Source organism: Megalobrama amblycephala, linkage group LG13 (genome assembly GCF_018812025.1).
Source record: "Megalobrama amblycephala isolate DHTTF-2021 linkage group LG13, ASM1881202v1, whole genome shotgun sequence".
NCBI lineage: Eukaryota > Metazoa > Chordata > Actinopteri > Cypriniformes > Xenocyprididae > Megalobrama > Megalobrama amblycephala.
This window is the reverse complement of record NC_063056.1, coordinates 14,096,468-14,115,135: the sequence shown is the minus strand read 5'-3', so window position 1 is coordinate 14,115,135 and position 18,668 is coordinate 14,096,468. Positions and strand designations below refer to the sequence as shown.

The 18,668-nt window shown below is 36.7% G+C and overlaps 1 protein-coding gene across 6 annotated transcripts in view; it reads right to left on the bottom strand.

The window, feature by feature from the left end:
• clcn1b (chloride channel, voltage-sensitive 1b) overlaps positions 1 to 18,668 on the bottom strand; it is a 54,941-nt gene that overhangs the window by 12,618 nt on the left and 23,655 nt on the right. For 3 of the 6 annotated variants that reach the window (XM_048154061.1, XM_048154064.1, XM_048154065.1), the window contains 14 exons: positions 18,487 to 18,618; positions 16,528 to 16,656; positions 15,910 to 16,043; positions 12,567 to 12,644; positions 11,491 to 11,569; positions 6,084 to 6,209; positions 4,681 to 4,765; positions 4,376 to 4,477; positions 4,099 to 4,183; positions 2,690 to 2,845; positions 2,515 to 2,584; positions 2,125 to 2,238; positions 1,766 to 1,979; positions 1,402 to 1,535 (listed from right to left, as the gene is read on the bottom strand). In XM_048154061.1, coding sequence (XP_048010018.1) covers positions 1,402 to 1,535; positions 1,766 to 1,979; positions 2,125 to 2,238; positions 2,515 to 2,584; positions 2,690 to 2,845; positions 4,099 to 4,183; positions 4,376 to 4,477; positions 4,681 to 4,765; positions 6,084 to 6,209; positions 11,491 to 11,569; positions 12,567 to 12,644; positions 15,910 to 16,043; positions 16,528 to 16,656; positions 18,487 to 18,618 — 1,638 coding nt within the window. Of the gene's footprint in view, positions 1 to 1,401; positions 1,536 to 1,765; positions 1,980 to 2,124; positions 2,239 to 2,514; positions 2,585 to 2,689; positions 2,846 to 4,098; positions 4,184 to 4,375; positions 4,478 to 4,680; positions 4,766 to 6,083; positions 6,210 to 11,490; positions 11,570 to 12,015; positions 12,095 to 12,566; positions 12,645 to 15,909; positions 16,044 to 16,527; positions 16,657 to 18,486; positions 18,619 to 18,668 lie in introns of all 6 variants that reach the window. The other 3 variants (XM_048154062.1, XM_048154066.1, XM_048154063.1) reach the window with 3 other exon arrangements.

The window sequence follows — 18,668 nt, the reverse complement described above, 5'->3', positions numbered from 1 at the left end:
CGCTTCCCTGCCATTGACAGAATTTTCCATCATTTATGAGACAACGCTTCCCTGCCATTGACTGAATTTTCCATCAATTGAGACAACGCTTCCCCGCCATTGACAGAATTTTCCATCATTTATGAGACAATGCTTCCCCGCCATTGACAGAATTTTCCATCATTTATGAGACAACGCTTCCCAGCCATTGACAGAATTTTCCATCATTTATGAGACAACGCTTCCCTGCCATTGAAAGAATTTTCCATCATTTATGAGACAACGCTTCCCTGCCATTGAAAGAATTTTCCATCATTTATGAGACAACGCTTCCCTGCCATTGACAGAATTTTCCGTCAATTACGAGACAACACTTCCCCGCCATTGACAGAATTTTCCATCACTTATGAGACAATGCTTCCCTGCCATTGACTGAATTTTCCATCAATTATGAGACGCTTCCCTGCCATTGACAGAATTTTCCATAATTTATGAGACAACGCTTCCCTGCCATTGACAGAATTTTCCGTCATTTATGAGACAACGCTTCCTCGCCATTGACAGAATTTTCCATCATTTATGAGACAACGCTTCCCCGCCATTGACAGAATTATCCATCATTTATGAGACGCTTCCTTGCCATTGACAGAATTTTCCATAATTTATGAGACAACGCTTCCCTGTCATTGAGAGAATTTTCCATCATTTATGAGACAACGCTATGTTTTGATCATCATTTTGAATCTGATCTGGACATAGTTTTCGACAACCACACGATTATCTCAGCTTTTTGTTCAAAATGTTGCTTTTTATTAAACTTACCACATAAGTGTTGATAAAAAAAAAAATGCATGAAGCTAGAATAATTTTTTCTCTGTTCTGTCTTTTGATATGTTGTATGTTAAAGTATTCATACAACAAAATATTGTGGGGGCCATGAAAATTTTCTGAAAACGATAAAAAAAAATTAAAAATTAAAATACTGGCACTGGTGAAGGGAACGAGTTAATTGTAACTTTATATCTAATAATGTGACTTTATATATCATAACTAAGAATGTTTTTCTTGTAACTGAATTTTTTCTTGTAACTGACTTTATTTCTCATAATCTGACTATTTATTATTCTGAACTTCATCTCACAATTACAATGGAACATCTTCAGAGTGACTCTATATCTGTTTCTCCTGATTGCAACTATTTCTCCTAATATTGCACAATGTGACTTTGTGTTTCACTACTATATATATATTTGTGTTTCACTACTGCAACTATTTCTTATAATTGCGACTTTATTTTTTTAACAATATATATATATATATATATATATATATATATATATATATATATATATATATATATATATATATATATATATAAAATGATTTTTTCCACATAATTGTTTTTGTTCACCCAACACAGACCTTTGGAGTCAACGAGCGGGATGGTTTTGAGAGACGTGGACTCCAGGAGTTCTTTCAGCTCTCTGTAAGTGGACTGAGGTGACAGAAACTTTATTTTCTTCACCATGATGTCCTCCACAAAGATATTATATTTACTGCCATGCAGAAAAAGAGAGAGACAGATATTTTATGTCAAGAGCCAAGGTAGTTTCTGTCCATCATTTTTTTCATTTCCCTTGTGTGGAACATAAAGAGCAAAGTCATCAAATAAACCTCTAAAGAAATTATACTGTTTGAAGGGAAAGAAAGGTCAAAGATACTTTCATCAATTCAGATCCAATATCGTATCTAAATATGCCAGTCTTCGGAGGTCCAGTAGCAGTACCTGATGTGGCCAATGCCGAGCTCTGGGAGATAGGGCAGCTTTTTGACTTGAATGATGGAGTCATAAAGAGAAGGCTGTAGACCCTGTGCCACCATGTTGGCGAGAATCACGGCCACCATCATGGGCAAAATGTGTGAGATTTGACCCGTCAGTTCAAAACAGATCACTGCAGTTGAAACAGTGTGTGTGACAGCTCCTGTCATAGCTGCTGCCCCTACACACACACAGACAAGCAAAGGGTCCAATTTTGAAAATTTAGAAGCATTTAGAGCATATGAGAAGTATAAATCTGCTACTATAAGAGTAAAAATGGATTTTAGGGGTGTGAAGGATTGGCTGGAAGCGGAATATTTGCAGACCTATCACTGCATAGCCTCCAGGCAGGATTTGGTACACGATCCCATCAAACAGAATTCCATTCGGAAAAAGCGTGGCCATGATCTCACCCACCAAACGGCCGAATGCTGCTCCTGCTTGTTTCAGAACCATTATCATATTATCTCAGTCACATTACTATTAAAATTATGATATGTATTATCTCATTATGTAATTATTTTAAACCTATACACAAATTCGGCAAAAATGTCTAAAATCTGAGAAACCTGTTGTAACACAATCTTCTACATGCCATCTGTCCTCTGATTGATAGTTCATACATTTTTATAGTAAGAAAAAGGCCTTTTAGTATCATTCAAAAAACATAAAAAAATAACATTTTATGCTTTAAAAAAGAGAAAAGAATGACTGACCCAATATAAAAACAGGCATGAAAGCTCCAGAAGGGACCGGCATTGTTGTAGAGACCGCAGACATCCAGAACTATGTATGAACGGAGGAGGAAAATGAAATTAGCATTCACACAGCATACGTTATGTAACTTGGTTATAGAAAACTTTGCCTAGCAGTCAAATGATGGATGAGCACCTTCATCACAAAGAAGAGGAGGAGGATGACGAAGACGCTGACTTGTGGGTGGAGCCAGGCAGCAGAGCGACCCAATCCAGGAGGAGCCGGTGAACCCCAGATCTTTGTCCAAGTGAAGTTATCAAATAGTGAATTAATGCACTCTCTGGGCATCAGCTGTGTGACAAAAGAGAAACCTTAAACAGAGAAAGACTACCTAAGGACTCTTTCATGATGTATCAGGGAAACAGCAGATGCTTTTTTGCTCTATTGCGGCTCTTTAATGGCAGTGTTGCGGCTTAATATAGCTTATCTAGGCTAAATTGGCTGAAGTTGACATTCAGAAAGTGAAAACATTTTCTCTTATAGAATGGTGTTGGAACTGCGCAAGGATGTATTAACAATTTAAAGGTGCACTCAGTAATTTTAAATGATTACTTTTACACAGAAATATGATGAATACTCCAAATGAGATGAATCTAGAGGGTCATTAATTCACTATATGAGTGCCACCACGTTGGGAGCACATGACAAGTCGTTTCGAATGTGTCAAGAATTACCAATAGTTACGAAGACCTGCAGATTACATGTTGGGGGAAAACCAGATACTGTGGCTACAGTTTAAATAAATTAAAATTAGGGAATAAATTAGTACAACGTGGCCAATGATTTAAGAACAAATGAATAAAACGTGGCCATAAATGAATAAGTTGTAGGAATTAATTCTTCATTTGTAGCTTTGAAATCCATTTTTTTCATCCACGTCATGCGTGAGGTTCCATAGATAACAGCAATAATTATAATAATAATAATGTTTACTTGACATAAACTTTAGCATAAGGATAAAAGTAAATCTAAATGAAAAAACAAACCAAACAATTTAACAAGCACAGCAGTTTGATACACACTCCGAACCACTGATTCGAAACAAAAGATTCATAAATCTTCGAAGCTTCATGAAGCAGTGTTTTGAAATCGCCCATCAATAGATATTGTTGAATAAAGTCGTTATTTTTTATTTATTTTTTTTGGCACATAAAAAGGATTTTCGTCAATTCATAACATCGGATTTTATCAAAAATATCTTAATTTGTGTTCCGAAGATGAACGAAGGTCTTACAGGTGTGGAACAACATGAGGGTGAGTAATTAATGACAGATTTTTTGTTGTTGTTTTTTTTGGGTGAACTAACCCTTTAAGTTCAGCAAACAAGCTTGGTCTCAATATAAAAACAAACTACAATCATAAACAAGCAAAGTAAAAGATTACTGAGTGCACTTTTAAAATCTCGATTCTAAAGCAAAACTATTACATCAATAATTTGGTGCATGTTCAAAGGCTGTTTTTAAAAATTGTCTCTTGCAAACAAAAACTGGTTAAGTTTGAGTAACACTGCTCTATGGATGTCTACTTAAAAATTAAATACACACCTCTCCAGCCATGAACTGGCCGAAGCCCGGAGGAAATGTGAAGGAGGATATAATTAGCGTCACGGCACCAGGGTAAATCAACCGGCTACAACAAACAAACACACACAGATTAATTAATTACTACTGTGATGGTCTGTTATAATGATGTTTTGAAGTTATTAATGTTGTTTTTAATGTCATATGCAATACAAGTGAAATAGTGGAATAATAAGTAAGCATAGAACAGTAAAAATATTTGATTAAAAAATAGTTTATTCATGTGTAATTGGTGACTTGCTGTTTTGTGAGAAAGCGCGTAAGAGCCGTTGGTCTCCTCATGATCAGGACAACTTGTCTATTCAGATAGACAAAGAATGCCCCTAGAAACCCACATGAGATCCTACACACACACACACACACACATTTTGAAATATATCAGCTAGGGAACAAAAATGGAAACATCTACAATATTTGAAGATACAACATTTTTATAAAATATTTTCTATCAATGCTATATTTATGTTAAAGATTTTTTTTTAGGAGGGTAAGTATACATATATGATATATACACAAACATACATGCACATACACTAACCCACACACCCGATTATTGCAAAAGCTGGCAGTTCCTGCAGGTCAAAAGGGAAGTCCATACGGAAGTTTGTACGAAACAGTGCTGTTATCGTGACTGTGGAAAAGAAAACCATTTAATTCATATTCAAGCAAAATCACACAAGTGCTGATCAGTGCTGATATGCAAGGGTTAGTTCACCCAAAAATGAAACTTCTGTCATTAATTACTCACCCTCATGTCGTTCCACACCCGTAAGACCTTCGTTCATCTTCGGAACACAAATGAAGATATTTTTGATAAAATCTGATGGCTCAGTAAGGCTTCCATTGACAGCAAGAAAATTAACACTTTCAGTGCCTAAAAAGGTACTAAAGACATATTTAAAACAGTTCATGTGACTGCAATGGTTCAACCTTAAGCTTCGAAGCTTTACAAATCTTTTGTTTCAAAACAGTGGCTCGGAGCGTGTATCAAACTGCCAAAATCACGCCCCCCAGTGGCAAACTATTGAAATTTCGAAACACTTATGACGCAATGAAGCCTCATTTACTGAAATCACGTGACTTTGGCAGTTTGATACACGCTCTGAACCACTGATTCGAAACAAAAGATTCGTAAAGCTTCGAAGCTTCATGAAGCAGTGTTTTGAAATCGCCCATCACTAGATATTGTTGAATAAAGTCGTTATTGTTTTTTTGGCGCACAAAAAGTATTCTCGTCAATTCATAACATTAAGGTTGAACCACTGTAATCACATGAGCTGTTTTAAATATGTCTTTAGTACCTTTCTGGGCATTGAAAGTGTTAATTATCTTGCTGGCAATCACTGAGCCATCGGATTTTATAAAAAAATTCTTAATTTGTGTTCCGAAGATGAACAAAGGTCTTACAGGTGTGGAACAACATAAAGGTGAGTAATTAAAGACAGAATTTAAATTTTTGGGTGAACTAACCCTTTCAGAACAACACTAAGATTGAATGTGTGATATTGCTTTTATACACAAAATAGTTCAATGAACAAGTTAATAATGAGTAATTTACATTTTAAACACAATATTGGCAGTTACTTTTTCTATTTTTGCTCCTCAAATGAAAACCATTTCAAATGAAGGTAAAGTAGGATAATGATTAGAGTAGAGTGAATGATTCAGTGACTCATCTACCGGTGTAACAATGTAACCTGCAAAAAATCTCCACCACTAATACACAGACTGCAAACACAGAGTAATACAAAGAATGAAACGTCTCAGTGCTCCTGGATTGCACTAGCACTTTTAAAACACTCCTTGGCTTATCAAAATTGAGGACCGAAATTAAATGTTGTTTAATGTATTTCATTTATAGAGATCAGTAAGCAGTGGACAGCTTGACATATACCATGAAATTAATTTATTATTCATTTATCATTTATCTGCTTGTGTGTGTGTCTCACCGGAATCTTTGTTCCACACTGACAGTACTCGGAAAATGAAGGCACTGAATGTGGCAGCGAAATATCCTCTCCAGTAATTCCTCACTGCAAAATATGTTGACGTGACCTCAATACTGAACAACACACCTGAGAGACAGAGAGAGCAAGAATAAATATAGATAAAAAAAGGAAGTTAAATAAAAGCAGAGAAAGCAATTTAGAGTGAGAACAGAAGGGTGCAAAAGAGGTGAAAGGTAATAACAATTTATAAATAATATTTAATAAATAATAATAAACCAATAAATAATAAATAGATTGTTATTAACAATAATTTAAAAATATAATTGCAAGCAGCAATGGGGGCCAAGCCCAAAACCACAACCACAGCTACCACTGCAAGCACTTCAAGCACTTTAAGCACAGCAAGTACAGCAAGCATAACGGTCACAGCAAGCACATCAAAGTGGATCACACTAAACGGTCAAAGGCTCTACAATGTGAATCTCAAAAGCACAAAACACTATTAAAGGGTTAGTTTAATAGTAAAATTAAATAAACTATATAAAATAACGATTTATATAGTGATAGCTGATTTCAAAACACTGCTTCATGAAGCTTCGGAGCATTTGACACGCGATCCGAATCATGATTCGATACGCTGATTCATTATGCTCCAAAGCAAGGTTTTGGGCTTGTCGCTTATCACAGCACACCACAGAGGACACACATTTTCCATATTACCGAAAAGAGGTTTCAAGGCAAGAATGGCATCAGTTAGCATGTTAACTGGTTAGCATGCTAAGCTAATTTAACCACTAATGTAGCTTATGGCCACATTATAAAGAATTAGCATGCTAAGCTATTTAGAATAGGACAACAAACGCAGCGATGGTCAACTTCAGAAAGGAATTTCTCGGGAACAGTAGCAAATATCAATAATCCGTCCAGTCATTTCTGTGCAGCTCGGTCCAAAGATCATCCTGGTCAGATTTTGGGCAAAATTTGTAGGAGGAGTAGCGAAAAAACATTTTTCAATTACTTCAATATGGCGGACAGGCAAATTGATGGAAAATGACAAATGAGATATCGTTGGAATTGGCATAAACCAAGGAACATAACGACACAGAGAACAAAAAACAAACAAAACAAAATTTCGACAATGTTTTCAGAAGTTATAAGCATTTTTGCAATAAAAAAAAAAAACATATCTCTGGAACACTAGGTGGTGCAAAATTCTCAGATACCTTCAGGACATGCTGTCTACTGTATGATTGCGCCAATATATCAAATAGTTTATATCAGGGGTGTCCAAGTTCGGTCCTGGAGGGCCACTGTCCTGCAGAGTTCAGCTCCAACTTGCCTCAACACACCTGCTTGAAAGTTTCTAGTATGCCTAATTAGACCTCGCTGGTTCAGGTGTGTTTAATTGGGGTTGGAGCTAAACTCTGCAGGACAGTGGTTCTCCAGAAACGAGTTTGGACACCACTGGTTTAAATGATATTGCAATTTATGGGAAATTTCAAAATGGCGGGCCGCTAGACAAAATCCATATCCACAGATTTGGCATGACACAAGGAATCCATAGAGACCAAGATTTTCTGACAAACTGTTCAAAAGTTATGAGCAAACATTGCAATTTTATTCAGATCTCATGACCTGTAGGTGGTACTGTTCCCAAATTTGGCATGGACCCTCAGAACATTGTTCAGATGAAGCAGACCGAGTTTCGTTTCGATTGATCAAAGACAGCCTTTGAACCAATTTTGGATCAACACTGTTAAGTGTACGACATCGTAACTTTTGAACAAATATTAATAAAAAAAATTCTGTTCAGTCTTTTTTTGTGTGTGTGTGGGTGGGGGTGGGGGGGTTCCCAAACATTATCTGAGCCAATTTCCGTTTGAAGGAGTAGCAAAAAAATGAATACAAAATGGCAACTACTGTAATGGGCAGAGACTTATATAAGATGTCGGATATAATCAGCATGTTGCGAGGAATCAGGTGTCCTAGGTTTCATTTTTATTGAACAAAGGGTTCAAAACCATTTGAAGAATGGTTTTTTGAATTGGCTGCTGTGTCATCCTGGTCAAGATGCACAAACAAACCACCATAGTAATAGACCTTAGTCTGGGTAGATGCCATTTTAATGCGGATGAAAACAAGGCTGTGAGGGACAGACTTACAGTCTTTTACAATAGCATGCAATATACAAAGGTACTCAATCACATGTAATTTTCAAAACTTTCAAAACTGTTTTATGGAGTGTTCCTCTACTGAAAGTCTTTTGGAAAGATGTTTCATCGGCTGAACAATTCTGTAATTAAACAACAGTACAATCCATTGAACATACTTCTATCCCACACTTCTATACTTAAGTCCTGTTTTCATTTTTGTCAAAAATGAAAAATGGCACTACCCTGACTAAGGTCTAAAGAGTGCAATACATTCGGGTTCGGAAAGTAAAAATCCCACTCATTTTCTCAATCTTTTTTTAACAATAACTTGTAATCCTTTAAAGACAGACCTTCTATGAGCTACGAGGTTTTTAATTGATGGTATTTGCTTCTGTTGAAGCCACTAGTCTGCATTCTTTCAACTCTTTTTTATTAAATAATAATGTTTTAAGTTTTATATTTTTCCGTTTTCAATTAGAAGGTCTTTTGCAATGCTTCATGAGACTGTGGTTCTCTCATTAAAGCTGTTAAAAACATTCCTGTACATTTGTATTTTGTCTGATTTTCAAATACTTAGTTGTGATTCACCTAACAGCTGAATGGTCTGGTCCATGTCTTTCAACAAAGACTTTTTTTAAATCTCTATGGGAAAAATACTTCTGGAACCAAGGCCACTGAAAAATGAAAATATAGATGGCCACTGTTGCACTCTGTGATAATATTATAATAGTAATAATAAGAGTAATATCGCCACCACAGTGTTTGCACATGTTTTGGGAAATTCACCTACCAGTTGTTTATAGATCTTTCTGGATGTTAAAGGGGTCATGAAATGGAAAATCAAAAAGTCCTTGATATTTACACATATAAGTGTTATGCTACAATAAATACATACTGCAATAAATACATACTGCCAAGTATCATATCTCAAAGCTAACTCCCCATTTTAAAATATGAATTTTTGTTTTCCATCCTTCTGAAATGCCAGGATCACGATTTTCTCTCAGACACTCAGATACAGTTGTGAGATGTCAAGAAAGACCGTCCAAAGTGTTTCTGTCCCTGGATGTAGACAAACTGCACCTCCAAAAACTGGATATAGGCTACTCTTCCAAAAGAACAAAGTATTAGAAATAGATGGCTGAAGTTTATTTTTTGTTTGTGTCATTTCATACCAGACTGTTTTCTTAATTATGCTCTATGTGCTGCCGGTTTTTCTAAATATTTTGTGCTGAAATCTCCGGCAGGGGCAAGTATTTTGTCCCCTGAGGCAATGCCGGTAGGTAAATTTTTTATAATCTATAAGTGTGTTTGTATTAAATGTTTAGCAGCGTTTAATGCTATTATGAGACCAAGAGTGTTATTGAGTGTTGCTAATCAAATCAGTACATACATGGAATTAACAATGTTTTCTTTAGCTGAATTTTAATATATTGTGTGAAGAAAGCGTAGTCAAGTTGAATATATGTCGGTGTAGTTTATGCAGTATGTATATACACGTGGTTACATGGATACTGTGCAATTAAATTTGACAATCATGGCAGTGGGCGTTTAATTGCATTTCTGGAAAATGTAAAATCCCCTTGAAATTAAGTCATCTTGACAGAGAGTGAAAATGAGGATAGAAAAAGATAAGTTTTTAAAAACATTTGAATTGTTGGCGCTTAGGCTGGGCGATAAAACGATAACGATATGTATCGTGAAACACACGTGATCGATATCAATAAAAATGTATTCGATAAAACATTTTTTTTATTCTTCGTCGGAAGAAAACAGAGGTTGCGAAGCAAGTTTGGTTGCATTAACAAAGGCACTCGCTCTCTGGTAACCTAGGAACGTAGGGAGTGACACGCTAACAGCCAATCATGTAACAGTATCAATTTTGGTTGCGCCATATCGTTGTCTCGTGCTGGATTCCTCTTCAGTAACCGGCGACTGATAAGCAGCAAATGAGTGCCGCAGCGAGCGAGGAAATTGTAAATAAAAAAGGAAATGTGTTCATTGTGACTTTAGACTAGGGTGACCACCTGACTATTGATCTGTTGCAGGACAGTAGATGTGATTTTGCGGGACAATGCGGGACACAAGAGACAGATAAATTTACAACTATTACGCTATGTAAATATTGATTTACATTTGTTGGCAAACTTGGCATATGCGCCGATTAATGTTTCTGGCAACATTATGGCAACATTAAATCCTGGAGAGAAGACAATTCTAAATTCACGGCAGCACATGCAGGAGGACAAAAGTTTGAGCGCGCAGATGTGATATCTGAGCGAGAGCGAGAGCGCGCGCGCGTCCAGTTTTGTGCAAGGGAATCCGCCTGTGAGCGCATTTGATGCGCTCTCGACATTTTTTAGTATAATAACGCCACAGAACCCGCATTAAATGAAATATTAACGTGAGAAGAAAGTCGTGTCTGAATTGCGCAATTTTGTATTAGTTAAAACCAGGCCCGGATTAACACAGTGTAGTGCCCTAGGGTGACCAAAGCTCCTAATTTCGGGACTGTCCCGCAAAATGTGGGGCTGGTGGTCACCCTACTTTAGACTTATGTTTACATTTTAATTATTTGAGTTTTCCATGGTTGTTGACATTTCTGTCTTAATGAGGGGATTATGATCAGAGGAAGGTTAAGTTTAAAATACAAATGTTTAAATGTAATATATTTTTCTCCTGGTCCTTATTTTAAATGGGTCATAAAAAATATCAATAATTATCGATATCGACCGATATGAAACACTGATATCGTGATACAGTTTTCAGTCATATCGCCCAGCCCTAGTCGGCGCTAAAAACTTTGCTAACGTCATAAGCTAACCTCCAGAAACATAGTATAAAGACCTGAAAATGTATTTCATGACCCCTTTAAGCTAAGTATTTTATCATCATCATCATCATCAAAAAAAAAAAAAGAAATTTCACTTCACCTCAAAATTTTAACGAGAAAAAACAAATTGAGAGTTATGCAAGCTCAAAAGCAATTTACATTACACACATACACTTTTAAAAATCCACATGCACTCTCTAAAAGTACTTAAAATGTTTTAGCACCCTCTTTATCATGCTCTCCTCTGAGTATACACACTGTTTAAGATACATAAAACATGCACCGCATAGGAATTTATAACACATGGTTGCTTTTAACTGTGAAGAGTTGATGAGGTTAATTATTCAGCAGGCATCAAGCTGACAGAGAATGAAGAGGAACTGAAATCAAACAGGGACAGAAAGAAGGGGAGATTTTTTACCTCCAAGGGGAGTCCCAAAACAGCAGCCCACCCCAACAGCACATCCTACTGTCAGTATGTCTGTGTAACCATAGGGGTTCTACTGACACCAAGACAGAAGAGAGAGAGAGAGGAAAAAGAGAGAGGGAGTTTGAGGTGAAAGCAAAAAGGAGAACGAGGGTGTTAGAGGGGAGGGAGATGAAGGGATGTAAAGAGAAGAATAGATTTGGAATGTCAGCGGGTACATTGCGTGGGAGGGAGAGAGAAGTACAGATGAAAGAGAAATAAGAAGACAGAGTAGAGCCGGATGTAAGGAGAAATAAAGGGAATGATGGATAAAGGGAAGCAAAGGAAAAACAAAAGGATTAAGTGAATAAACAATTTTGTGGATTTGTTCAATGTGGCAAAGAAAGGCAAACCAAAGCTTTACACACATACCAACTAAGCATAAATACACTAAACAAGAAAAAGGAGATGAGAGAGAGATGAACATTATGTTTTGAATATACATATACATGGTACAATGCAATGCATGCTGGGACTTGCCTCCCACTGGGGCAGCGAAACAGGTGGCCACTCCCACCGCACAGGCACACACCAGCAGATCCTGAACATGGGCACTATTCTGGGTGATTTGGGTGGGGTTAAAATAACAGTATCAGGACAGACAAATTCAAGACACATGCCAAAAAATACCATCACTATTATTACACAGACGAAAATAATGAGGTGTTAGGGGAGAGACAATGAGACAGGGATAAGATGAGGATACAGGGAATGAGAGCAGAGAAATATGCAATTAGTATGTTTCTGGAATATATTTAAATGCATGAACATTAAACACACACACAGACTGTAATATTAAACTGAGTATAACATTCAAAAGCAGTTCTTAACTGTTGATCAGAGACCGGTTTTGGCATCTGTCAACTCATAAAATAACCTGTGATGGCTGTGGTGTGGAGTGGTAATTTATATGCCAATGAGAGGTAACTTGATCTTAGATCAGCAATTAAGGTCAGCAGCTTCTGAAGCTCACACATTCATGCCACACAAACACACACACAGACAAACAACTCATAGGGGCTGATTTTTACCTCATACACACCGGTGAAGATGGACATGACCCTGCTCAGCACTGCCGCACAAATACTGGCAATATGCACAAAAGGACCCTGAGGATTCAATAGAGGTTATTAATCAATAAAACTACAGCAGATGAATAATGTACTGTATCTATGAAGAGAATTTATGTAACAAAATTAATTTCTCTGAATTAGACAAAGAGCTGCAATTAGTGATGCAACCAGTTAGCAAGATGTCTGAACTAATGGATGAAAAGGAGAATATGAGAATTAGAATATGGATGGATGCACAGACAGACAGAGAGATAGATAGATAGACAGTCAGATATACTGTAGATTAGATAGATAGATAGATAGATAGCTAGATAGATAGATAGATAGATAGATAGACAGTCAGATATACTGTAGATTAGATAGATAGATAGATAGATAGATAGATAGATAGATAGATAGATAGATAGATAGATAGATAGATAGATAGACAGACAGAGCTTTCTGTCCCTCCATTGACAGCTATGCAACTGACACTTTGACACTTCAAAAAGTTCCTAAAGAGATCATGAAACTAATCCATATGAATTGAGCAATTTAGTCTAAATTTTCTGAAGAGACTCAATCACTTTATTTGATGAACAGATTGAATGTAGGCTTTTATTCACATATAAACATTGATCAATGTTTGAAACTGCTTGACACACGAGAACAAACCTCTTCCGGAAGCTCAAACGTGCTGCGTAACACACGAGAATGAACCTCACTGGTTCTTGCACGCGTCAAGCAAACATCCTTGAGCTTCTGTTCATCATAACTGATGTGTGAGTTGATGAATATTTATGTAAGGAATTATTGACGATGGGCTGTTGAATTATTAGAAAATAATGCACACCCGAGTTGGTAATGCGGCCACAACACGAAGCGGAGGTGTGCATTATTTTCTAACAATTTAACAGCCCGGAGTCAATTATTCCCCTTATACTGTGGTTACCACACCTCAAGACACTGTTCTGATGTTGTATTTCAAGAAATTTTTCAGGTTTTTGTCCTTAAAACACTCTTGTGTATAGGACTCATTTTTTACGCATCTCATCTCAGGCCTCCGTTGCTAATTCCAAAACTTCATTTTAGAACTAGTTACGGATTCTTGAGCCTTGATAGCAGAATAATACTGTTGGTACAGTTACTAATGCAGTTGAGAGAGAGAGAGAGAGAGAGAGAGAGAGAGAGAGAGAGAATAAGCATATTTGAATTAGCCTACCTGAGTCTGTGTGTCTCTCAACAGTGTTCGGCAGCAGTGTCTCTACTAATAGTGAAACTGTAAGTTTATCTACTTCAAGAACCACATAGTTGTTACCTTGCTGGTGAGAAATGCCACGTAGCTTTTAAGTTGCTTAAAGGTGCTGTAGAACGTCTTTTTAAAAGATGTAATGTAAGTCTAAGGTGTCCCCTGAATGTGTCTGTGAAGTTTCAGCCCAAAATACCCCATAGATTTTTTTTAATAAATTTTTTTAACTGCCTATTTTGGGGCATCATTAAATATGAGCCAATTTAAGCTGCGGCCCCTTTAAATGCTCACGCTCCCCGCCCACGGAGCTCGCGCTTGCCTTTAACAGCATAAACAAAGTTCACACTAGGGCTGACCGATATATCGCATGCGATTGTCACGCACATTTCGTCAGTAAAGCTGGTTCCCTGATTACCGCTAAATCGCCATCACCTGCTTTCAAATGGAGCGTCATTTAATAGACAGAGCTGTAGATCACTGACAAGCCATGCAATATCACGTTCATTATCGAAGGTGATTCATCTGCGATATGAACGCGATATTACGTGGCTTGTCAACCCTCAAAATTGTTCTTTACAAAGTGTTCGTCATGCAGCATGTCTAATCGCGTAAGTATGGTATTTATTTGGATGTTTACATTGATTCTGAATTAGTTTGATAGTGCTCCGTGGCTAACGGCTAATGCTACACTGTTGGATAGATTTATAATGAATTAAGTTGTTTATGAATTATACAGACTGCAAGTGTTTAAAAATGAAAATAGCGACGGTTCTTGTCTCCGTGAATACAGTAATAAACGATGGTAACTTTAACCACATTTAACAGTACATTAGCAACATGCTAACGAAACATTTAGAAAGACAATTTACAAATATCACTAAAATATCATGTTATCATGGATCATGTCAGTTATTATCGCTCCATCTGCCATTTTTCGCTATTGTCCTTGCTTGTTTACCTAGTCTGATGATTCAGCTGTGCACAGATCCAGACGTTAATACTGCCTGCCCTTGTCTAATGTTTGAACATGAGCTGGCATATGCAAATATTGGGGTCATACATATTAATGATCCCGACTGTTACGTAACAGTCGGTGTTATGTTGAGATTCGCCTGTTCTTCGGAGGTCTTTTAAACAAATGAGATTTATATAAGAAGGAAACAGTGGAGTTTGAGACTCACTGTATGTCATTTCCATGTACTGAACCAAGATAAATTCAATTTTTAATTCTAGGGCACCTTTAACTATTTTATTGATTAATTCATCAGATCAGCACAGACAACACGTTTCTGTGCGAGTGTGTGTCCGTACTGTATGTGTGCGCGTTTGATTGTGAAAGAAAGAGAGAGCGGAAAGAGAGTTATCATCATACTGTTTACTATATTTATTTGCTTGTCAGTGTCATTGTGGGTTTTGTTTCTTTAGCTGCTGTAGGCTGTAAGAACCTTTTGAAATAACTGAAATCATTTGGCAAAGTGATATGGAACTGAAATGCGGTCAAGACCTGCCTGGAACTACTTTAGCCGTGCGTTTCCCTGAAAATAATTGCACACCTTAGAGCGTTCATCAACCAATCAGATTTTAGCATTCAACAGCCGTAGTATAAATGTAAATAAAAGCCTAAATTCAATCTGTTCATCATATAAAGCGATTGTGTCTCTTCAGAAAATTTGGACTAAACCGCTCAATTCATATGGATTAGTTTTACAATCTCTTTATGAACTTTTTGAATCATCAAAGTGTCAGTTGCGTAGGCTGTCTATGGAGGGATGGAAATCTCTCAGATTTCACCAAAAAGATCTTCATTTGAATTCCGAAGATGGACAAAAGTCGGGTTTGGAATGACATGAGGGTGAGTAATTAATGACAGAATTTTCATTTTTGGGTGAACTAACCCTATAACAGGAAAAGAGACAGACAAAATCTTCATTAAGTTAAACTTTGTTACAGTAAAAAAAAGAAAAAAAAGAAAATTGAATTCATTAACATAAAACAATCTACATATTTCAAATTCAATAAAATGTTATACATTTATATATTAAAAAAAATAAAATAGAAGTAGAAGAGGTCCACCTCCTTTCCGATGGGCATACCACTGCCCAGACCAGCCGTAAGACCAATGACTTTAGCCACGAATGCTTTGAGCGTCAGATACTCCTTTAACACCACACCTCTGAGGATGGTCTTGAGTTCAGGGATCCCAGAGCCTGAGGGACAGATAAAAAATGTAAAGAGGGAGGGAACGAGGAGCGTGAAATTAATCTATAAAAACACAAACAGAATTTTACACAGTGTAGATCCTGTCACGGTGATTATTAAAGATGAAAAAAGATTGCCGTGTATCCTCCAGTCTGATGTGGGGCACATGAAAAAGCTATTAAAACAATTGTAGCATGGAGAGGTGAGAGAAAGCAGGAGAAAACGAGACCATGATGATCACATTTTGGAAAGAGGGTTGGAAGATTTGATGTATTGTGGGTGGTTGAGGTGGATTGAGGACAAAATCTAGACAAAGACTGAATATAATTTAATAGCTAGGAAAAGATGACAGAACAGAGAAAAAGGCCTGACGGATTTGTGACACTGAACAGAGAACCAAAATAGAAGTGTACAAGTGAAAAGGACAGAGATAAAAAAGAAAGAATATAGAGAAATAAAAGCAGGAATGAGAGGATGATGAAATGTGCATACCTATAGCTTGTGGAGCGACCAGATGGCAGAAGAGGGATGCGAACACAACGAGGATGATGGGATACGAGACCCAGGCCAGATACTGCAGAGCCACATTCCCTTTCAGCTCTCCGTACATCCACTTATATGCTGTTACAGAGAGGAAAAAGAGAGGTCGAAGAAAAGATCTAGGACACTTTTAATTTGCTTACAATTAAGCAGGTCCCACTGTAAGTGAGGAAGGAAAGAAGTTTAATGTTTTGACACATTTTGACCAATATTTGTCATCTGATAGACAGAGTTACAAGTACAACTCAAAGATGTAATTTTATACAATTAGCATCTCAGATAAAAGTCAATACTAACTATTAACCCTATAAAGCCTACTGTATCATAAGGCCTAAATTATCAGCATGATCAATAATAATCATGTACTACTGTACATGCCTTGTCATCTAATTGATAGTTTATACTTTTTTTAGCAATTAAAAAGCCTTTAAAGGATTAGTCCACTTTCAAATGAAAATTAATCTAAGCTTAAGCTTAAGATTTTAATAATGTATTAGTAAATGTTGAAATTAACATTAACAAAGATGAATAAATGCTGTAGAAGTGCAGTTCATTATTAGTTTATGTTAACTAGTGTAGTTAACTAATGTTACTAATGAACCTTATTGTAAAGTGTTACCGATATTTTTTAACATTTGCAATATAACAGTATTATAAGACATGATAACGTATGACATGACAAATTAAAGTGGGTGTTGATTAAATTAAAGTGATTATACTTCATTCATTCAAAAACATTTTACTTCTAGGATACAAATATGCAAGGAATAATTATGCATAATTAAGGCACCTTTGTGCCTTTGCATACTTCCCCGGTGACAAGGTGCACAGTAAAATCCCCAGAGTTAAATCAACTCTGGTCAGAGTATATGGTCACTCTCTAAACAGTGTTAAAGTAACACTGAAGCAGAGTTAAAGTTAATGAGATAATTAAGCAATTAATAAGGCTGTGACTGAAGTCAGTTGTAGTTCTTGTGTTTCTATTTTCTTCAGTGATTCTGCTTGTTAACAGCAGGTGTTCATCACTAATGCACAATCATCACTTACTTAATTGTTTAATTATCTCATTAACTTTAACTCTGCTTCAATGTTATTTTAACACTATTTAGAGAGGGACCATATGTACTCTGAGCAGAGTTGATTTAACTCTGGAGATTTTGCTGTGTGTTGCACCCTTAAAGATACAATTTTTGTACATTTTTCTGACAGATTTTAATGCATAAATATACCGTAATAATTAATATAATGTTTAACTTGTATAACTATTTATATTTTTCTTATTATTCCTGATTATTCAGAGCATAGCAAAATTATGTGTATTACAGTACAAGTCACTGTGAATTGTGAAGGGTACCTTTATTATTTCATTTTGGCAAGACAATTGCCAAGAGAATTATCCTTAAGAGATGGAACTCTGTCTCTGTTCCCAGTATCAGTAATTGGCTCTCTGAGGTGGTGTCCTCCCTTCAGCTCCAAAGAATAGTTCTTCTTCGAATTAGTGGTCTTTCAAAATCTGAGATGCCCAAACGCTTCAAAACGCTTTGTATTGTTACAATGCCAGTAGTATATGTAAATTAACTATGCTTGCTCGATTGTGTTACCTGGATCGAGGAATTTATGTTTATTTATCAGCAAAAGTAATTGGCAACGACCGTAACTGGGATATTTTAGCTTAAAATTTTTCTACAGTGGAAGGAAACGAAGACACGTTGTCCGTCTATGGTTCATATCCATACCACAATTTAAGGCAGACTTGGACATGGTTCTTGAGTGCTCACCCGAGTTTTGAAAGTAGGGTTCACATAATCCAAAGGAACCGATCTCTGACGTCAGTCGAACCCGGGTGCGCACCAAAAGTGCTAGTGTGAAAACACCCTAAGTGTCACCAAATAGGCACATACTGTGATATACCTTGTAGGCTCTTGGCACTGGCATAGTCCATGCTCCAGCTAACCAGAGCCATAGTGAGTCCCAAAAGAACCAAGAAGATCCAGTCCTCCCCCAGCTTTGTCACAATATACCTCTGGATACGGGCTAGACAGTCTGCAAAACAAACACATTCTAATGACTATTCACACTAGACATTGCATTTT